This window comes from Lissotriton helveticus, chromosome 5_1 (assembly GCF_964261635.1).
Source record: "Lissotriton helveticus chromosome 5_1, aLisHel1.1, whole genome shotgun sequence".
NCBI lineage: Eukaryota > Metazoa > Chordata > Amphibia > Caudata > Salamandridae > Lissotriton > Lissotriton helveticus.
In genome coordinates, this window is record NC_136065.1 from 1,215,196,815 (window position 1) to 1,215,220,267 (window position 23,453).

Genomic DNA, 23,453 nt, shown 5'->3' on the forward strand with positions numbered 1-23,453 from the left:
CCATTTGTATGAGTAAAGGGTAAGAACAGGGAGAACGCAGTCATTTGGTTTTAATGGTTGTCCTTCAACAAGATGATATCACTAAACCCACCCTGTCTTCTTCATATTTTCATACATAGCTTACTGTAGGAAGCTGGCTCTGTATATACTATACCAGAGTGATGTATAGTGTGCACAGAGTCCAGTGGAACACCAAAGGTAGGCAGAGGCAAAAGTAGTAGTGGTAGTGTAGTCGAGCAGTATGTCTTTAACCCCTTCCATGCTGATGACGAGCTCAGCTCGTCATCAGCGTTACCTGCCGTGTGCGAATCGCGGTAATTTTAAAAAATGCCGCATACAGCGGGAAAAGCGGCCGCACGCATGCGGTTAACAGAGGGTAGTGTTAAGCATTTGTTGTACACACTCAAATCAACAAATGATTGCACACATTCAGACTGAACTTCAGACCATTTGGTTTTGTATAAAAAATATTCTTTTAGTTATCGTATTTCATAGAACCAAGCTAGCCTGGCACAGGTAAGTGATTCATACTTGGCAGTAATAATACCGTTTTGAATTGCAGTTGTCTATATACTTTGGTTTGGTACAGTAGAATGACTGATAATGCAATACTTTGAAATATTTTGTACATATACTTTGTATTGGCTTTTCAATAAGATGTCAAGTAAATTAATTTACAGATTACTTTTCTTACTGTTGGAAACTTTTCATAGAAAAACAGTTAATGTTATCCTTTGAGAGAAAATAGTGTTATTGGTTCAGAGGTAAGTACTTTGTTGTGGGAGTTGGGTTTCTGGAGAGACTCAGGGGGCCCCCAGGGTCAAGGATGCACTCTTGTTACAGCCTCAGCAGCACTAGGGTGGCCGGGTGCAGAGTGCTGAGACTCAATGTTATCCAATGGGGGGTAAGGAGCCTCCAGTTGGTGGCTGCTTTTGGGCAGGCCAAAAGGTTGTGGAAACAAAGTTCCTGGACTTAAGCTCAGGGCAAATGGGGGTTCAAGACAGCACCAAAGGCGTACCCTCAGAAGCACTACGGCAGCCGGGTGCAGAGTGCTGTTTTGGCGTCGGCGCCCTGTTACTTTCAATGGGGTTTCTCCGGTTTGCAAACACACTGCAGGCTCGGGTACGAAGGTCTTCTGGGTGCGACCACCAATTGGAGAGGTAAGTTGGGATGCTGGGTGTTGGTTAGACACCGTCGGATGGGCCACACAAGGCAGTGGGGCGGCAAGTGCAGGGCTGTATTTTAGGATCGGATCTTCTTACCTGCTCCTGGTGGCGGTTGGGGGGACCTTCCGAATTTAGGCTGCAAGCGTCAGCTGCAGATTTGAGGCAGGTCAGGGATCTCTGAATCTCGGGTCAGGATCGCCGGGGAGACCTCGTGGTGTTGAGCTATTCGAACTTGGGCCGTGGGAGCCGGGTGCAGAGTGGTGCAGCCTTGTGGATTTTGCAAGAGCTGGAGTCTGTGGGTGAACAAATCCAGTGTTCACGGGAGACAAAGTCTTTTGCTTAGAAGGCAGGGCAGGTCCTCCGGGTTCTTGAGGTTGTTGGCTGCAGGACACACCAGAGTTTCGCTTCTGCAGGATCAAGAAGGGGACAGGCCGGTAGGACTGGGCTGGGGCCAAGACAGTGGGCGTCCTCCTCTTCTTAGCTTCGTCATGGATGTTCGGTCCTTATTCTTCTTCTTCTACTTGTAGTTTTTTCTTGTCTGAGGAGACAAGGTTCTGGGGTGCCCCTAAATACTAGATTTAGGGGTGTTACAGCAACAGGCGTGGAGAACCTCAAAAAGGCGGCAGGCCTATGAGGCTTCTCCTTCGTGGACCCTGCCCATCCTGGGGGAGGAAGCCTAGCACCTCTTCCCAACATGTGCATTGTTTCAGGGCCCCAAGAGGCCCAGGAATCCACAGACATGTCTGGTGGTGGCAGCTGAAAGCAGCCACTCAGCCTGGACACAAGTGGGAGGTCGTTTTTCAGGGGGCATCTCTAAGATGGCCTCTGTGTGCATTTTTCAATAAATCCCACAATTGCATCAGTGTGGGTTTAATGTGCTGAGAAGTTTGATACCACACTTCTCAGTTTTCAGTGCAGCCATTATGGTACTGTGGAGTTCGTAATGACAAACTCCCAGCAGTATACACTCTTTTTTTAGTTTTTTTTAAAAACAGTTTTTATTAACATTTCGCTTAGTGTTACATTGACAGTATATTTCAAATGGTGTACAGACATAAATGGATTTTTGTACATAGATTAATTCTATTGTTTTCCATATTAGAGACTCATCAGCCAAAACCAGTGTGTCCAAGTGAGCCCTCAAAGTGCTATCAATAAACATCATATAGTACAGTGTGGTCATTCACTAGTATCCGACTCTGACTCATCTAATGGGGGGGGGGGGCTCACATATATTGTCCTGATAAGTGTTCCAGCCTCCCCAAACCTTTGTCCTTTTTTTGGGGCACCCTCCGTGAACATACAAGGACTATTCCGCCATCATCGCCTTGTCCATATCTTTGCACCATTGATTAAGAGTAGGGCTCAGTCTGGATACCCAACATTGTGCAATGTTTTGTTTTGCTACTGTCATACCTAGAGTTACCCAGACCTGAGCAACCGTGTTTAAATCTGTGGATTCCCAGATTTTGAGGAGACAGCTCCTCGGGTCTGGAAGAATCGTGATACTCTTGACCTGGAAGAGCGTACGGATCACCGCCATCCAGTAGCGCGCTATCGCTGGGCATAGCCACATAGTGTGGTAAAATGTACCTGTTTCTCCACATTGCTTAAGGCAAAGCGGCGTATCTATATGGTGTATTGTATGTAATCGTGTCCTGGTATAGTACGTGCGGTGTAGAATTTTCAATTCCACTAATCTAAGTCTTGATGGTATTGCAGCCTCTCTGGGGGACGCAAGTGCCTGCACCATACACTCTTAATGGCAGCATTGTACTTCCAAAATGTCTAAGAATGGACTTAGACACTGTAGGGGTACAGGGCTCATGCACCTGTACCCTCACCACTGTAATAGTGCACGCAGCTAGAGGGGTGACTGATCTATGCCAGGGCAGTGGGTTGTAGGCATGGCACACAGGGATGTGTGCCATGTTGACTCTTCACTTTGTTCTGTACCAAAACACGCGCCTGCAAAGGCAGTGTGTGAGTGTGAAGGTACTGGACCTCTACAGGTGGCACAATAAGTGCTGCAGCCCTTAGAGGCCTTCCCTGGTCACAGTGCCCTGGGTACCTGGGGTACCATTTACCAGGGGCTGACCTGTGGCCAGAGAGTGCCAATTGGGTTTGGTCTTCAGCTCAGTTTTAGGGAAAGAACATAGCCCTGGGTACCTGATTAGCAGGAGCCCAGGGCACACTCAGTCAAAGTACATCAGCAGTTCAGCAAAAAGTGGGGCCAACCATGCAGAAAGAACACTTTCTCACACTTACTTACCAGGCTTTTGGAAGACTGATGCCAATGACATAACAGTTGGAGGAAGGAACATTTTATCTGCACCCATCTCAGTAAAATCTGTTTAGTCTATTACAACCGGGGTACTACCTCTTCCAACAAGCCATAGCTGCTGAACCAAGGGTCTATAATAAATTCAAGTACACAAAGTTAGTCTTTCTTACCCAGTTGTAGACAAAAAAAACCCTACGCTTTGCCATGTTTGAGAGAAACCGTATCAATCAAGAATACTCCTCAGGACCATGAAAAAGGTCAGACCATCATTTCTTAGTTGACTTTGAATTAATTGTATGGCTCTTCAGGTGAGCTAAGTTGGTGTAAGTATAGTTTTCGGACAGGAGCATTTGAAAGGCATTTGTATAATGGCTATGTGGGCTACTCTATCACATTCTACATGCATTGCATTATTACTTCGATCTGCCTTGCAGAAGAAGTTTGACATTTGGCCAGGGTTCCCTGCTTGTCTGAAGCCTAGTGCTCACTGCTCTTATCTTTCTTGTCTTTCTAGGAAATCTGTTTGTTACTTGAGATTTCAAATACATGTGTGTTTGTAAGATAAATATACCATTATAATGATTTATGCTTTCTCAGTCCTCCTTTTGACTGGTTCTTGAAGTGGTAAAAAAAAGTTGGCATACACAGCCTGTTAGGACTTGAAGTGCCCTCCTGGAAGTAATGTAGTGCTGTTCCAGTGTTTCAGATTAATTCTGTCATGTTCTGCATCACCAGGAGTATAAAGAAAATCTCCCTGCCAAGCATTGGTCGTCTTCGGCACTTCACCAATGAAACACTGCTGGACATCCTGTTCTACAATAGCCCTACCTACTGTCAAACAATTGTGGATAGAGTGGGATTGGAGATGAACCGGCTGTATGAGCTCTTCATGAGCCGCAACCCAGACTTCAAAGGATCATCCTCGGTTGCCGGCCACAGTCTCGGTGAGTAACTTCAGGGTTACGTATGATCACTTCACCAGTGAGGTTGGGTAAGAGCACACTTTCAAGAGCCATGTATGCACTATGGTGACACTATAAGATGGGTTTGTGTGAAGATGCGTTTACGTTAACTCATCCCTTTCATTTTCAAAATTCCCACTATGATGGCCTTTTTATTCTTATCTGTGTGAAAAATTACTGTGCTGCTGGCAACTGAAAGTACATATTCCAGGCCTTGAAAAATCAACTGCCCCACTTGCTATGGCAAATCATATTTTATCAGCGCAAGCTATTTTGCGGCTTACTGACACATTCCGGCAGTGGTTCGACCTGGCAAAGAATAGGTTTTCTGTTCATTCAGAAAGTGAACAAACAGTAGAAATTACTTTAAATATTGTTTTTATCTTCTCACATTTGCTGTGCATTCAAAGACCATGGTCAAATATCAACAAATGTTTTCTTACAAATTGCTGCTTAATTTATCCTGGAGATTGGTGCTTACTTTTCTTTCTGTGACTTCAAAGTAGAGGATTTTGTAAAGTGAACTACCTGGCAATCCTGCTGGCGTACAGGGAGTGTGAAATGAAAGGCTGTAGGGATGTCCGTTTTTTTGTAACACTGAACCTCTAAATATATTTTAGATGAACTGTACAACTAGATCAGAATATATCGGCATGTGGGACAGCACATTTTTTGTAATTTGAAGGTTGATGGATACAAAGATTTTAATAGGATCAGAACACTGTACTTGTTGATGTGTAAATTATACATATTTGCTGAAAACAGATATTTGCATTGAGCCAGACAATCTGAGACCAGTTTATGGGTCATGTGCATTATAGTTGGATCAAGTAGATTATTCAAGTCACTAGACATGCAGGGCTTGAAACATTTTTATGATTTTAGGAGGCCCTAAATGATCCCATTTGGTGAATCCACTCAGAAGCAATAGAAGTGCCAATTATGAGTAAAGCTGTAAACTGCCTGATGTTTAGCTCCTCATTTACCAATAACCCAGACATGAGTAATTTTGGGGTAGGGTAATGCTGGACAATCAAGTTTGCCGACAAGAGCTCCTCCTGGGATGGATCATTATGGCTGGTATTGGGAATGTAGCACCTAATGCCCATAACACTTATTCCACATTTTCCCGTGGTATTTAACCCGTAAACTTAACCTTTCAGTAGGCAAAGTGCCTGGGTGAATCATTCCCACTCGCGGTTTTTACCAGCCCCACCTGGATTACCCGGGTGCTTGTAATGAGGAACTTATTTGTGATCATTTTAAAGCTTTATGGAATAGGCTATCTTTCAGATATTATGTTATACGGCTGAGGCAAAGAGTTATCTTTTAGCCCGAAGTAAGTTTTCCAAGGTCTACATAGAGAACTGGCTGAGACTGACTTGACCAAATGCCCTTTTTAAGGTAAACTGTAGGAATCCGTGCTGTAGCAAACCCTCTTGGAAAGTTCTGCTGCCATGTCTCTCTTATATAATATAAAAATCTATGCGGAAAGTACCAAAGCACACACCGAAAAATGTATCAGTAAATTCTTTGATAAGTGAGTACACATAGTCACAGGATCTAGCTGCTCTAATTCATCTGCTTATTTGTCACAAACATATGTGCATGACATGAAAAGCTTTCTCCATAGATGCAGGTGACGCGTGTTTTGTCTGCAAATCCGATTTGGCATTTCTGACTACTACGGATCCCGGGCTTATCATGATCCAGCTGGTCATATGGTTTATGGAACTTACGAGTCATATAGCAACTCATATGTGACATACTCGGTGGGGCTGCTTCATTGACTGTTCTTTGTGACTAAGTTCCTTTGTACTTGGTTTACTCTTGGTTTACCCAGGCCTGGATTTTGAAGAAATTACGGAGATTAGCAGACGTACTGTTTTTAACCTTTTACATAACTGGGTTCTTTCCTTAGCCTTGAAAAAGTCCTGCGGACAAAACATGTGTCAGCTGCTTCTATAGAGAAAGCTTTTCATGTCATGCACATATGTTTATGATGAATAAACAGATGAGTTAGAGCAACTTGATCCTTTGACTAAGTGTATTTACTTATAAAAGAATTTACAGAAACATTTTTCAGTGTGTGCTTATGTACCTTCCTCATAAGTTGCCCGGACTGACGTACTCTATGGGGTGCTGTTACCGTATGAGCGCCACTCTAAGGACTCTTTTTTGGCGGGGCTTGGCACTCCATTATTCTTTGTGTGGATTACTGTTACCCCCGGTATGCATTGAGTTGGGATGTTTGAACTCTCAGCACAGTCACCCCTATTTTGGAATTTATAAATATAAAAATGTACTTTAGTTTCCAGCATGACATTTGATGAGCAGTGTCACTGGTTTCAAAAGGACATTGTACACAATGGTGAAGTTTCAGTCCTGCGAGTCATGCATTCTCTGCAAGTATCTTTGTTTGACACTTTGTTCTAAGCATGAACCCTAGCAGATTTTCTGAGCCTTTCATTGTTTTGAGGTTGAAGTTCTTTGTCAAATTGACTTGGATAGCAATAAACTCCTGTTATTTATCAATAATGGCAGGAGATCCCACGGGATGAATGTACGCTTTGCAAATACATATTGCGTTGTGTTATATAAGGAAGTGCTTAAAGAATTTTTTTAATGAGTCACTTAATAACAAAGAAGGGCAGACGTTTTATAGACCAGTGTAGAAGTGCTATCATGAGGAGGGATAAACTGCCCAAACATCCCATAGCCCTAAAGATAAAGATTTTATAGGTGCACCCCAATCCTCTGTTTAAAAGATGATTCCGAACAATCAATTCCATTGTATGAAATACTGTCAAATGTTTTCAGCTCATCAGTTTTTGTGCATTCTATTTCATTAGTGATTCATGAATTAGATTCCTTTGTATTAAATGCCAACACCTTTTTTTCGCAATTGGCATGACATTGCTGCATCAGGGCATAATGTATGATTCATAGGTCCTTTATTGCTCCAGGTTTGAGTAAAGTAGGCAGTGCACTAAAACAATGACAAAACCTAAAGATCATCAAAACAGTGGAACCAAAGAAAAATTAGTATATTGTAAAAGAGTGTTTTATGCAAAAGGAACAGACAGCAAAGCTTGCAATAGTCACAGTTTGGACATCATTCATGTTTTCATATAGTCCAATTTCTCCTAAGGCTGACTCTATATCTAATCCTAAATACCAGTGTAAAGAAGCACAGAATAAGCGACTCCCATAAATTTATACCTGAGCGAGGAGCACCAACTGGTATGTATTACAACATATCTTTAGCAATCGCAATATTTATAGAAAAATACAGTAGCAGAACATGACTCAAGCAATTAGTTAATTCCTTCTTATGTTTAAAGTACTGTCAGTTCATTAATCTGTCCTAAGAAGAAGAATATGAGACAATGGTCAATTGGTTCATATGACCAAATGCAAGTCAAGTGCGATTGAGTGGTTTGACTAATGCTACTTTTGTTTAAGAGAACTCGTTAAAACCTTTATATTTGATCAGGCTTCTTGAACATATTCCTCAAAACTGGAATTTCCACCAGTGTTCATAATTTTGGTTGCTCAGTTCAAAATTCCATGTGGTCCTTAATATAATATGCAATTAAATGTATAGTATGTGAATAAAAGTAAAAATGTAGCATGTAGGAAGCTTGCTCTCTCTATATAGTGGACCAAAATGAGGTACACTGTGTAGAGAGTCCAGGCAACCTATGTTGGTTTACAGAGAATTATAAAACTAAATGCTCTCTTTTGTGGTAGTGTGGGCAAGCAATTTAGGCTTATGAGAGGGTAGTGCTAATCATTTGCTGTACTTATAGAGGCAATAAATGACACAGTTGCTGCAAGGGATCTGATACCTGGGGTATTGGGGCTGTGTGGTCCTGGTGTCCTCTCACTTAGTGAGTGGACAGATCTGCCCTTCTGAAGCACAGGTGCCTCTTCCTGGGGGGCTGCTGAGTCGGGCTGGCCGGAGAGCGGGAACACAGTAAACCGAACTCTGCTTCTTCGGTGCCTGTGGACTGCAGGGGAGTAGCTCATGTACTCCAAGGGAGATTGCTGGCAATTTGCATAGGGTTGTCAGTCTACTGGGGTTCTTGGTGGTTGCTCAGCTGAAGGACGAGTCACTTGATCACGATTTTCAATACTGTTTGTCAAACCCTGCAGGCAGGGTTTGGTGCCAAAAGTCCACAGCAAGTCTTCAGTTCTTGTTCTCTTGCGGCACTCCTTTGTCCTCTCCTTCTGGGTCCATCAAATCTAAGTTCTTGCTTCAGGGGTGCCCCTAAATGCTCAAGGGACGTTAAGTGGAGTGACAGGTAGTAGCCAATGGGCTACTTATTAGGGTGACTACACCCTCTATATGACCACTTCCTGTGTGATAGGCTTAACCCTAATTCTACCAAAAACCAAGATGGTGAAATTCTAGTTTTCAGGTTCACATTTCAGGTGGCCCACTTTAAGGGTGGAATTAGTCTTATAAATGTTACGCCTCCTGACTGGCTGAAGCCGGGGTGGTAAATCAAAGGTGGCAGAAGCTTTTGAAGCCCCCTGCCTTGATATGCTCATTACTTGGCCATCCTGCTTGGAGCAGGTGACAGCATCTCCGGCTAGAGCAGGCATTGTTTCAGCCCTCAGAGTTTAGGCTCTCACCTGCGGGGTTCAGAAACCTGTCTGTGGTGGCAGGCTGGTCTATACCAGTCAGCCAGTACACAAGAGGTTGGTAAGTTTTCAGGGGGCACCTCTAAGGAACCCTCTCGGTGCATGTATTAATAAATCCTTCACTGGAATCAGTGTGGGCTTATTAATATATGTTATGTTTGATACCAAACATCTTTAGTTTCAGTGAAGCCATCATGTAGCTGGGGAACTCGTAATCACCAGTGCCCAGTACATATACTCAAGATGGCTTCCCTGCTCATGGGCAATGTCCAAGAATCACCATGGACATCACAGTGGCACATCTGCTCATGCAGATATGTCCTCGCATGCAATGTAAGGACTGTGGCTTAGAGATGTCAGGCCTGCTGTAGGGGCGACTTACTTGTATTACTTGCAATATCTGCAAGCATGGCGCACAGGAGGTGCACCTTGTTGTGTCTTCACTTTTCTCTGCATCATGTCATGAGTGTGCTTAGGGGTACCTTAGGATGGCATAATATATGCTGCAACCCTTAGGGATCCTCTATAGCATCCCTGCCCTAGGTACCTGGGTTACCATTTGCTAGGTCTTAAAGGGGCCGGGGGGTTGGCTGGTTGGGGTAACACTTTTTCAGTTTGAGGGGAACGATCTGGCACCGGGGGCCTCAGTGCACTTCTGTTGCATCAAATACTAGGTAAAAAGTGGGGGTGACCATGTCAATAAGGGCACTTTACTACAGAACCCCTTCCCCAAACAAAAGAGAATGAGACTAAGCTTTCCCAGGAGAGTCTTCATCATCTAAGTCGAAAAACCTGGAAAGTCCATCTGCATTGGCATGGTCAGTCCCAGATCTGTGCTCCACTGTAAAGCCCATACCGTATATGGAGATGGACCACCTCAACAGTTTGGAGTTTTCAACTTTCTTTTGCATCAGCCATCTGAGAGGCCTGTGGTCGGTTTGGACAATGACCTGAGTACCAAACAGCTATGGGCTTAACTTCTTCAGAGACCAAAACACAGCAAAGGCTTCTCTCTCAATGGCTCTCCAACTCAGCTCTCTTGGGAGTAACCTCCTGCTAATGAAAGCACCAGGCTGGTCATGGCCATCATCATTGGTCTGGGATAGGAAAGCTCCAATCCCATGTTCGGAGGCATCAGCCTGCACTATGAACTGCTGTGAATAATCTGGAGGTTTAAGAATAGGTGCTGAACAGATTGCTTCTTTTAGGGTGTCAAAGTATTTTGACAGCTCACTGTCCAGTTTATTTTCTTTGGCATCTTCCTTGAGGTAAGTTCTGTGATGGGTGCCACAATGGTGCCATGCCCCTTCACAAACCTCATGAAGTATTCAGTCAAGCCTAGGAATACCCTGATGTGGGTCTGGGTTGTTGGAGCTTCCCAGTCCAGAATTGTCTGAATCTTGGGATGTAAAGGTTAAACTTGGCTTCTACCTACAAGGTGGCCAAACTATAAAACAGTGCCTTACCCCAGTGGTTCCCAAACTTTTGACTCCTGAGTACCCCCATTAAGTTACTACTGGAATCCAGGGACCCCCAAGCAATTTGTACTATTTAAATTTCAAACATTAAAACAGAAGTCCGTGAAAAATACACAAACCAGTGCATACCACACAAATACTCTAATAGCTAAAGATTTGATTATTTTATATTGAAAACATTTGCAAAAATCTAAAGATTTTAATGGGAAGGTTGGGCCTGCACCTCGGCGACTAACTTTTCAATGATTGCTTTTATTTTGTGGTATGAGGCTCCTGCTTCTGCCAGGGCTGTACTGGTTACCCAAGGCAGCCCTGGCAAATGTTGTCAGAACAGTCCCTCTGTGCGCACCAAGTGTAGTGAGTGAGCCTGACCACTACAAAGGGAGCTTTGGGGGGCTGTTCCTTCGCTCCCCCCCCATTAAAATTTGGAAAACATGGTGCATTTCACATAAATTTGTCATTATATATTGAGAATTGTATTCGCTTTTAAAGCATAGTAAATGATTACCTCACTGTGTAGGAGGATAAAACTATCTTTTGTTGGGGCTCCTCAATGATTCCTTCACTATCACCCTCCAACAGTGCCTCTTAACTCTCCATAGCTCCTCTGTCACATGTATTGCATTTGTATGGCAGAGACAATGAATCATACATGCGTAAATCAGTGTATAGAAAATGCTACATAAGGCAAAGGGGACTTCAAGGTGTGGGATATATTAATTTTGTTATTATGTTATTTTTTTTTTTTATATAGCGCACGGATGCCACAGAAAAGAGGCGTCCCGGCGCTTTGGAGACTTAATAACACAACACGTCAGAAAGTGCAAAAGAAATGGGCCTAAATTGTGGTAAAAAGAAAAGTTTTAAGTGCCCTCCTGAAAGGGAGCAAGTCAGGAATGGAGCGAAGAGAGGCTGGCAGAGAATTCCAAAGTGCTGCTGCCAACACTGAGAAGGAGCGTCCGCCCATTCTAGATTTTTTAAAACGTGGCACAATGGCAAGATTGGATCCGGCGGAGCGAAGAGCTCTGGCTGGAACATAGTGCTGAATAGTCTGTGCAAGAATAGGAGGAGAAGCTGATTTGAGAATTTTGAAAGTTAAGCAAAGAGCTTTAAACTTAATTCTCTGCCCCATCGGCAACCAATGAAGATCTTGGATAGTCCGACGAGCCGAAACAAACTTCGGGAGGCCGACAAGCATCCTAGCTGCCGCGTTCTGGACTCTCTGAAGACGAGATAGCTCTGCCTGGTTTAAGCCCAAAAACAAGGAACTGGCATAGTCCAGCCTAGTAAGAACTAGAGCTTGGACAATAATCTGTCTGGTCTCCGCATCGAAGAACTTAAAAATTGGTCGGAGACACTGCAGGGTACCAAAACAAGTGCCAGCCACACGTTTAGTGTGGGAGGTAAAAGAGAGCTTATTGTCGACCTACACCCCGAGATTTCTAACCTCAGTCACGGGAGAAGGAACGGGGCCAAGATCAGAAGGCTACCACTGGTCTCCCCATAATCCACTTTCCCTACCAAAGATAATGACCTCAGTCTTAGAGGCATTCAGTTGGAGCCGATTGTTCGCCATCCAGCCTGCCACAGCTTTTAAAGCTGACTGGAAAGTGGGGGCATCCATGTTGGAATCGCCATTGAGTGCCACCGCCAGCTGCGTGTCATCGGCGTATGACACCAAGGAGAGACCAAAATTATGGGCTACCTCCGCTAATGGCTGAACATATAGGTTAAACAAGGTAGGGCTAAGGGCCGATCCCTGGGGAACACCCTGAAGTATGGAGCGAGAAGCAGAAACAAAAGGAGGTGTGGAAACCTTGAAGGCTCGATCCTTAAGAAAGGAGCGAAACCACTCGAGTGCCACCTCTCCAACTCCTGCCTCCATCAGCCGATGTAGAAGAATCTGGTGAGACACCGTATCGAAGGCGGCACTGAGATCCAAAAGGATCAGTGCCGCCGTCTAATCCCAGGCCCAACAGATTCCTGATGTGCTCCACCACAGCCAAAAGGGCAGTTTCAGTGCTATGACCTGCACGAAACCCATTTTGGGATTTATCCAATATATTCACTTCCTGCAGGTGAGATGATAAAATAGCATTAGCATGTGCTTCTGCTAATTTGGCTGGCCAGGGAAGAAGAGAAATGGGGCGATAGTGTTCAGGCTTGGTAGGATCAAGGGCGGGTTTTTTAAGGATTGGAATAACCGTCGCCAGTTTCCACGCCTCAGGAACACTGCCCGTACTGAAGGACAAATTAATAAGGTCATGTAAAACAGGATAACAGCATTCAGCAGATTCCCTGAATTGAATGGGTCTCATGGGGTCGTCCGGGGAGCCAGATTTAACTTTTGTCGTCAAGGCTAGAAACTCATCTAGAGTCGGATTTGGAATGATCAATAATGGTTTATGAACCAATGATGTAAAACTTTCCTCCACAGTGTGGAGTTGAGAAAATGATCTATAGATAGCCTCCACCCTTTCGACAAAAAACTAGGCTAAATCCTCACAATGTGTCATAGAAGGTTGAAGAGCAGCGGTATCAATCCTTTTGCTAGTGAGGTCCTTACACACCCTGAAGATGACCTTAGTAGGGTTTGTGCTGTTCTTTATCTCTTGGGAGTAAAAAGCAGCCCTAGCCGCGCATATGGCCCGGTGATACACTCTAGTGCAAGCCCTATAGGCTGCCTTGAGGTCAGTATCATACGTCTTGCGCCACGCGCGCTCAGCTTTTTTGCAAGAGACTTTAAGTTTCTTTAGGGATTCATCGTACCAGGGGCTGGAAGGACTAGATCTTGTCTTACTCCACTTAGCCGGAATAAGCAAATCTAATGAGTGATTTAACCACTCACAGAAGCTGTCGTAGCCACGAGAAACTTCAATAGGAGGTAGAGGATGAAATTTCATCAGTAACTGATGGAAATGCTCTAAATTTAGGTTTCTCCAAGGGCGTCTAAAAGTGGCTGGGGAGTTGTTTTTGGGAGGAGAAAAGGTAATTGTGATAGTAAACTCAATCAGATAGTGGTCAGTCCATGCCATAGGTCTGGGATGGAACACTGAGATATTCGTAGCAAGATTCGTCAAAACAGGATCTAGTAGATGGCCGCCAGTATGAGTTGGTGATTGGACCATTTGAATCAGTTGGAACGCTTCCAGATCAGCTAACAAGCTATGGACCGAGTTAGAGAGTGGAATATCCATATGCATGTTCAGATCGCCAATAATGGTAAAGTTGGCAGTTTTTAAGGCTAAGGAGGAGATCACCTCCGGAAGGTTTTGACGAAAAGCAGCGTCCGGACCAGGAGGCCTATAAATTAATAATCCCGAAAAGGTAAAATGGGAATTCACTGAGATGTTAAAAAGAGCACTTTCGCAACCGGCTATGGTGATAGGTTTCCAAATGCAGGGGTAGCAAGTTTTTACCGCAACTGCAATACCTCCACCTCTAGCCTTGCGCGAAAGAGAGTGCAGAGTGTAACCCACAGGGAGGGCTAGGTTAATGACCGCCATAGACTGATCATGTAGCCAAGTTTCCGTAAAGAAAAAGATATCCGGATTATCATCAATAATCAGAGAATGTACCTCTTGAGAGTGACATGACAATGATCTAACATTCAAATGCATAACTTTAAGAACCGATTGACTAACCGCGCCTACAATCTCAGCAGATTGGTTGTCCGATGAGGACCTCGACTGAAGACTCTTGATAAGCAGGGGCATAGGAAGTTTAAAAGAGCATGTGGGGCATTGAAAAGGTCCACTAAGAGGATCCATAGAACCGTGGCCGCAGTCACATACCTGATGTTGCAATAATCGCAGGGTCTCAGAGGATATCATCCTGAGAAAGCCAGAGTCCCCTGCCCTAGCCCTGCCTTAGCGCTGACGGGCGCAGACGGGCAGGACTCTGGCGAGACTCAGGCGTAGCGAAGGCGCGACCGCTGCGCTGGACCGCTGCGCTCCTAGCGAGCATTAAGTAGGTGAATGGCGGTAACAAGCGCTAGCGCGCTAACCCCCAGCAAGGAAGGAACCAGCCTTCCCAAGATGGCGTCGTCACGTCGTAGTCACGTGACTCAATAACCCAGGAGCCCGGACCCGCTAAGTAGCGGTGCTGTAATTTGTATTATTGTGCGGTAAGGGCCAGGGGGGGTCGCGGCAATAGCGGGAATAAAAACAGGGCAGAATGAAACACAAGATAACGAAAATACAAGAAAGGTTGTTTTAAAAAATGCGAGGCGCGAACCACAGCGCAGCGCCGATCAATAATTCGCTCTGAGCGCACAACAACGCGGTGGTCACCTTCTCCAGGCTGACCCCGAGTTTAAGCTCACCTTAAATAGGTGAATGGCGGTAACAAGCGCTAGCGCGCTAACCCCCAGCAAGGAAGGAACCAGCCTTCCCAAGATGGCGTCGTCACGTCGTAGTCACGTGACTCAATAACCCAGGAGCCCGGACCCGCTAAGTAGCGGTGCTGTAATTTGTATTATTGTGCGGTAAGGGCCAGGGGGGGTCGCGGCAATAGCGGGAATAAAAACAGGGCAGAATGAAACACAAGATAACGAAAATACAAGAAAGGTTGTTTTAAAAAATACGAGGCGCGAACCACAGCGCAGCGCCGATCAATAATTCGCTCTGAGCGCACAACAACGCGGTGGTCACCTTCTCCAGGCTGACCCCGAGTTTAAGCTCACCTTAAATAGGTGAATGGCGGTAACAAGCGCTAGCGCGCTAACCCCCAGCAAGGAAGGAACCAGCCTTCCCAAGATGGCGTCGTCACGTCGTAGTCACGTGACTCAATAACCCAGGAGCCCGGACCCGCTAAGTAGCGGTGCTGTAATTTGTATTATTGTGCGGTAAGGGCCAGGGGGGGTCGCGGCAATAGCGGGAATAAAAACAGGGCAGAATGAAACACAAGATAACGAAAATACAAGAAAGGTTGTTTTAAAAAATGCGAGGCGCGAACCACAGCGCAGCGCCAATCAATAATTCGCTCTGAGCGCACAACAACGCGGTGGTCACCTTCTCCATGTCCTCTATACCTGTAGGCATTTTTTTTTAAGATTGCTTGGTCTGGAGAAGCACAAATTCAGTATTCAGAACATAACGGTGGTTAGCACTGACGTTAATAATTAGAATTTATTTCTACCCAAATTAACCTTTATTAGCAGCATCAGGAAATGAAAGACTGAGAGAAAACATAACTTACTACCTTGTACCATGCAGTTTGAATGCAGCTCTTTGATAGCAGTTTATAGCTCACTGTGCTAATTTATGATTGTAACTTATGCATTGCACAGTAACAACAGAAGCTCTGTGACAAAATCTGTAACCCACTGAGCTATGCACATAAAATATTGTTTTTTTAAATGCATGGTACTTGTTCTTTGCAGCAGGCATATTAAACCTCCCCGCTTCCTTAGGAATCAAAGCTGCCAGTATACAAACCTCCCATCTCTCTCTCTCTCTCCAGCAGGTACATTAATCACTGGAATTATCTTGACGCTTTTATTGTTGCTTTGAAAACTGCTGATTATACAAGGAACTTTGCAGTGCTTTTAAAACTGCTGCCTAGGGATCCCCTGGGAATGTGTCACGGACCCCTAGGGCTGCAGGGACCCCAGTTTGGGAACCACTGCCCTATCGTATCTGGCTCTTGCTTTCCTTGATAGTGAGTCCTGCAGCTTGCAGAGCCTTCGGGACATTCCCAAGGTGAATCATGTCATCCTGTCAAGTGGAACTATAGACAGCAATATTGTACAGATATTCTTCACTAAAACTCTTCAACCCAGCAAGGATTTTATTCACCAACCTTTGGAAGGTGTCAGAGGCATTCCTTAATCCAAATGGCATAACAGTGAACTTATAATGCCCATCTGGGCCAGAGAATACCGACTTCTCTTTTGCTTCTGGACTCAGACCAATCTCCCAGTACTCTGATGTCAAATAAAAGGCACTGAGAAATGTGGCTGCGCCAACCTGTCAGTTAGCTCAACAGCTCTAGGAATTGGGTGTGTATCTGTCTTGGTTACTGCATTGAGACCCTATAGTCCACACAAATCCTCAGGTTTGGTTTTCCATCCTAGGAATGAGGTCTTGGGGCTAACACAACTTGGTTGGCCCTGTGCCATGAAAGAGTTTTTTTTTTTTATAAAGTTTTTTTTTATATAGAGCGAACTAGACCTGAGACATCGGGTAACAGTTCTTTACATGAGCACCAGTTTAGTTGCAGATGGAGACATCATTTTTGTTAGGCATGGGGAGATTAATTGGTTTGAATCACAGGATGTTGAGTGTCGGTGCCGAGACTGGAGCCCGATTCCCCAGCTTCGAGGTCGACTGCTCTAGCCGTAAGACTACATCCTCTCCCCTTCAATGACTTCCAATTCCAGCATCTTGCTAACTTCCGCTCTGTTGCTCTCTTTACCTTGATCAGACTGTCCCTATATTTTTTTTTTACAGGTGTGTTGTCCAGTGTCCACATCATGGGTACACCAGATGGTTCGGCCAAGGATCAGAGAGAAGAGCTCAGCATACTGCTCCAGGAATTGCCTGCAGTCCTCTTACTGTTTTGCAGAGAGGGTGTCTGAGAAGACAACTCAAACCACTGATCCATCTTTTGGGCTGTGGTAGGGGAGGTCAGGGAGAGGTTAACTCTCAGCTACCTGATCCTCACCAGTGACCATGAGCATGGTCACATCAGCCCTGTCATAGAAACACTTCAGGTGGTTGACATGGATGAGCCTTTGAGGGCTCCTGCAAATGCCTTGGTCAATCAGATAGGTGACCTCACTTTTTCCCGCAAGGATAGGGTCGGGACCACTCCACTTGTCTTGGAGGGCCCTATGTGCCACAGGCTCCAAAACTATTAACTTCCGCCCTGGTTGGAACTCCATCAGTGTAACCTTTTGGTCATACCAAAGCTGCTTTAGCTATTGGCTGGCATCAAGTTGTTGGACACTTTACCTGTAGGAAGCAGGCTCTTTATATGGAGGACCAAAAAGAGGTACACTGTAAATAGTCAATGTAAATTCTAAAGGAATTACAGAGGCTCAAATGACACCCCAAATGCTCTCTTCTGTGGTAGTGTGGGCGAGCAGTTAGGCATATCGGAGGGTAGTGCTAAGTATTTATTGTACACACAAAGGCTGTAAATGAGACCACACACAAAAAAGAAATCCAACTCCAATGTATATAAATAACACATAATTTTATAAGAATTTAGATACTAAAATCATCAGAATAAGGTAAGTACTTTTCGAGTTATACAGCAGGGGTGTTGAATTTATTAAAATATCTACTTGTCCATGGGGCAGGTTGCTTCATAATCTACTTGTCCTGTAAGAAAATCCACTTGTCTCTTTGGTGCCATGCAGTGTGGCGACAGATTATGGCAGCAATCTCATTATATAAGAGCTCTTGTATAGCCTCTCTGATTATGCCAGGGCTCATATCACGAAAGTCATATAGCTGCACTTAATGCAAGGACATATAACAAGGGTGCACTTTTGAGACTTTATTTAATAATTGGGCCCCAAATTTGGTATGGCGTTAACCATGACCCCTTTGTGCTTATTAAAATTCTCTAATCTCTTCTCTTAGTTTTGTTCCGTGACAGTAACTAATGCCAAAACAAGTCGCGCTTTGCCGAAACTAAAAAGCTGACCGCCCATTTCAGACCTACTGGCTTTGCCAATGCTTGTTTATTTGTATGTTTCCCATAATCTTATTAAAACTGGTTACACTGATTTCTCAATAGGAATATTTTTGGGAAATGCTAACATGCATCAACACATTTTACTAAATGACGCTGCAAAAAAACAGTACCTGAAATTTTACAGTAGTTTAGCAAAAACAAACTCCTACTTTCATTTTTTAGGAACATTTTATGTTGAAAGCAAAGAATCATTAATCTTGCTTTCAAGCTTCTGCAAATATTTGCATCTAATTAGAAAGCATTCTGGGGGAATAATGCATAGCATCATATTGCTAAACTTTGAAACCGTGTGTGCACATTTTTATACTGGAACCACTTTCAGTAGTGCAGTCAGAACTTACATTTACTCACAGCGCTCACCTTAATAATAAAGGCTTTCAATTACTGAAACATAAACACAAGGTTGAACAGCATTAGCATATACACACAAATATTAACGTAACTGTAGACCGTGCCCTTCCCTGACCCTTAATGTGATACTGCAAACTGGCAGCCAAAGGGTTAGTGCTGCAGTGGGTTGGGCCTACTTGTCCCAAGGACAAAATACACATTGAAACTTGTTGCCCTTGACCCCAAACAATATGTCCTGGGCGTTGGGCTGTAGGAATTCCACATCCCTGTATACATTTTACAGTTTTTAATAATGGACACAGTGCAATTTCTGAACCAGTGATGTTATCCTATAGAGGAAAGAGATACGATGCAAATAGGATGGTAGGTTTGCACTCTATGGCAGTGAAAAGAATGGGGGCCACCTAAAAACAGGCTGCAGAGGGGGACTTGGGGACAAGTACGGGACCTCCCAGCTGGGGGTTGGGTCACATGGGTTACGGAAGCAAGAGGGTACAGCCGGTTAGTCAGTTCCTGAGCTGGGGCACTTAGGTGCAGAGTAGTTCAGTCGGCTGGGCTCGGTGCATCAAAGGCCCTCGCGATTGTTGGTCTCACCAGTTGAGGGTGCAAAATCAGGGCAGCTAGGCCACTCTGGAAGTGGGTTTCTTCAGTGCAGAGGTTCCTCTGCTGCTGCTCCTTCTATTAAATTCCCTACTGGACTTAAGCAAGCCTTGGTTGCTGCAACAGTCCGGTACCTCAAGTATTGGTGCTGTGCCGTCAGTCACAATGTCCTCTTACTCGGTAGGGGGACAGATCTGACCTTCAGGAGCACAGGTACGTCTTTCTGGGGGAGGAGGGTGGATGCTGGTTGCGAAGGACTGGCAGTCTACCAGGATTCTTGATAGTTGCTCAGCTGCAGGACGAGTCACTCGGTCCCAATTGTCAAGACTGGTGCCGTCAGGGTTGGGTGCCAGAAGTCCACCATAAGTCTTCAGTTCTTGTTGACCCTTCTTAGATCTTTTCTTCTGGATCCGTCTAATATCAGTTCATGGCATCAGGGGTGCCCCTAATTACTCGAGTTAGGCGCGTTAAGGGGCTGACCACTCAAACCGCCTTCTCACCTTTCCAATAGGCAGGGGTTGTATATTCTTGAGCCTTGAGGGGGGAGTATTCTAATAAACACTCTCCCCTCAAGGCAGGAAACGGGCAAAATGAAGATTACAAGATCAGGAGGATCCTAAGTGGTGTTTGGTGGAAAACCCTTGATTCTGGTTAGAAACTAATGGATGTAGGGTTTGAAGGAGAAAATAATATGTCATCAGCTTAGAACTGTGTGAAAAGCCAAACATAGGTGGTGCAGCATGTAATTTGAAAATCTTAGACCTAAAAAGGGCAAAGTGTGTCAGGAGAAACAAGATACTGAAAATGAGCAGTTGCAGGAGGAAATCCAGTACATTCTAGTTAATTGCTTTGCCAGTGATATTCAAGGAGGCAGAAGTGGCTGTCATGGTGGGTTGGGGACTGTCAAATGCTGGCAAGAGGACATGGAGGATGAGGACAGAAACATAGAGTGGAGTTTGCAGAATCCTGATTAAGGAAGGTTAAGTATGTTGTGGGGTATAATGTAGAGAGTGATCAGATTGAACAGCAACTGTCGAGCAGCTGAAGAAGGGAGTTAAGAGACAGGCCAACAGTTTTGCTGAGAAAGAAGGGTTTAAGATTTGTTTTTGAACATATGGCAATTACAGATTTCAGCACTGAACAATAAGTGCGAGAGATGAGAAGGTAGTGCTCAAAGAGTTTGCAGAGATATGTCCTTTCAGTACGGTGAAGTAAAGTGACAAAAGCCAAGTAAAAATGGTTCGCTAACTAAGAATTGAGACGAGCTGAGTTGGGGGATGTAGTGAGTCAATATAATCGGCATACCTTTTAAGTAGAGATTCCTTTATCTCCATAGGTTCTTTGATACTTTTTGATATATTGTCCAACCAAGAGGACTTCAGGTTGGCTACAGAAAACTGTCCTGCACCACATGCTGCCGATGGTCTTGGAAACTCTGATCCTCCTACTGGGAAACAGGTATTGGGAATTGTTGTAGTTAAACCATTTCTTGCAGTGCATATGTTCTCACAATAATATGTTTGGTCCCCTCATATTTCTCTAGTCAGTTGACGTTTTTTTTTAGTGTGTCTTTAATAGCATTTGTTGATCTTAAATAACAATACAAAACAAAACATAAGATGGTAACCGCCAAGTTCTCCAATAAGCATTCTCAAAGATACGATATATTCCTATTACAAGGAAATAAATCATATTCGCATAAAAGTGGAACAGGAAGGGAAGGAAGGAGTACATAGACCAACATAAAACAATCACATCAATATCCATCAATCCTAGGAGGAGAGAGAGGAACCAGTTATTGTCCTACAGAAAACATCCTCTACGGAGATCAACTATGGTCCGATGCCACCCATAACAGAACGTGATCCTCAATCAGATCCCACAGTCTCAGCTAGTTATATATTTAGTGCTGAGTTATATATTTAGTGCTGCAGGTCTTGAAAACATCCATGTGCCACCCAGTTCACTAATCGTGACCGAGAGGAGGTGATGCAGTGCTAGGAGCCCACCAAGGGGCAGGAATGATTCTCATCAGAGTTCATTTATTCCTAACCGTGGGTCATCCCTATGCAATCAATTATAATGTCCAACGGGTCAAGATCTCGCTTCACATTCTCATCTGTGCGGACGTTCCGGCGACGTACTCCCTCAGCCACTGTCCATTGCAAGAGATCTGATTTTCTTTTATCATGTGTTGGGGTTGCCACCCGAGCCCAGTGAATAGCTATGCGGCACCTGGCAAGTACTAGGGCTAAGAGTGCAAATTTATAACCCATCTTGTGCCCTCCCTAGGGATTGCTTGGAGAACCAGCAGGCAATGTCTGATCGTATCAATCCGACCTGGGCTAGTTAGTTGAAATTAACTTTAGACAAATACACCAAAGTCAGTCATATATTTTTGTTACATTATTTAAGATTGAGTGCCTTGATGGCCCAAAACTTTCTTATCTTCTTCATCACACTTGTTTTTCATTTTTGAGAACTACAGTCTCTCCTAGCAATAAGTGAAAATGTCTCTTAAACATTAAAAGTAAAACAATACCTTTGCACATAGATGTCACATGTGCCTTTCCCTACTCCTTTCTTCCACTTGGTGCTTCATTGCCTGTGCCACAACTGCCATTTCTAATTCACAGTCAAATTGTGGCCATGTTATCCTTTGCATCATGTTCACTTGAAAGCTTCTTGGATCCTACCAAGGTTTATGCAGCTCTATAAACTACTGGTAATAATTGGGAATAGGCTACAACAGGAAGCATTGGAAAGCTTAAGTTACTTTAATGAACAAACAGCACACAGCCTTCATCAGCTATAACTCGTTACGGACCCTATGGCATCACTATGTGGTAACTGTGGGGTACTCGGAAGATATTTTAGGACTCACTCTTAGGTTTCCAATGGAACCTAAACTAAGTCTGTAGTTTCCGTGACAAAAATATGTAATATGAGCATAAATCTGACGTGCTAAATCAGACATGTACAAAATTCAAATCTAGACTACTTATTGAAGTTGACAATGTGTGCCAAAAATTGTCCTGTCTCTCGTTTGACTTCTGTCAGTAGGCGAGCAGTCTTCCAAAGCAACACCTCTGTATTGTCTTGTATCAAGGACCATAGTTATCACTACAGGGAGCACAAGAACTCACTTTATTGGTGTTGACTGAAGAATTGCAACTGTCCTGGAACTTCTGTCTTCTCTTCAGTAGTGCAAGTTGAAGTGATATCACAGAATTCACTCTGCATAGAAGGTCCGACCACAATACTTTTAGAGGTGAATGTGGTGCCAGTTTCCTTCTTAATTGCTTGACAACCATGTCATTTCTCATCTTTTGATACATTTTAAGTATCACTTCACTTAAGAGTTCCACAAGTCCTTAACCACCAACATTTGTAATGCATGTAATGGGTTGTGTCACAAAAGCACTGAATCAGAAAAATTAGAGAGTTACCCAGGTTAGACCAAAAGGGACTGGGTCTTATCACAATAGTGAGAAATAAAAATTCCCTTCTGTGTCACACTACTTATTACGAGGTTATGCCAATTAGTTTACACTGAACCAGGAGATTGTATTTAAATATACATTGTCACACAACATGATAGATTGAACCAATTTTTTTTATTTTATTAGTCACAATATTGGTTCACTATTAGTATTAAATTAAAATTGCATTTATAAAAAACATTGATAGAAATGGTAAAAAAAACGAATACACATTCATCTATTATCACAATTGATCAAAGAACCTTTTGGCAGTCTACAAAAACAGAATGTATGTTAACATACAATTTTAACGTGAAGTACAACCAAATCTTGTTCTACCCTTCACATACAAAAACCCTTGTCATACAATATTTAGATATTTTCTTATGGTAGTTTGCACCACTACTAACAACCAGTCTGCTGTTGTGCACAATATTACCTGTTGTAAGGTACTATTACATAATCTATAAAAATCATTCAAAACAATACAATGTTTTAAAACCACATGTCGACGCGTTTCGGTGTATCTTGAAGTTCTTAGACACCTTCCTCAGGACTCCTATTAAAAACATGACTTTTTCCAAAACAGACCAAATATCTAAAAATAAAAAATACATACAATTAAATTCAAACATTGTGTGCATGGGCATAATCTCATGATGGTTCAGTACAACCTAAATTTGCTTATAAGTTAATACTAATGCAATTATGCCTTAGAGTCCAGCTGAATTAATTCTAATCAGACACCTATAGCCAGGATTTTCATAAGGAGT

At 43.6% G+C, this 23,453-nt stretch overlaps 1 protein-coding gene across 1 annotated transcript in view; it reads left to right on the forward strand.

The window, feature by feature from the left end:
* SEC23IP (SEC23 interacting protein) overlaps positions 1–23,453 on the forward strand; it is a 374,919-nt gene that overhangs the window by 79,576 nt on the left and 271,890 nt on the right. The window contains exons 9-10 of the mRNA XM_078643931.1: positions 4,186–4,394; positions 20,535–20,656. Of these exons, the coding sequence (XP_078500057.1) occupies positions 4,186–4,394; positions 20,535–20,656 (331 nt within the window). The remainder of the gene's footprint in view (positions 1–4,185; positions 4,395–20,534; positions 20,657–23,453) is intronic.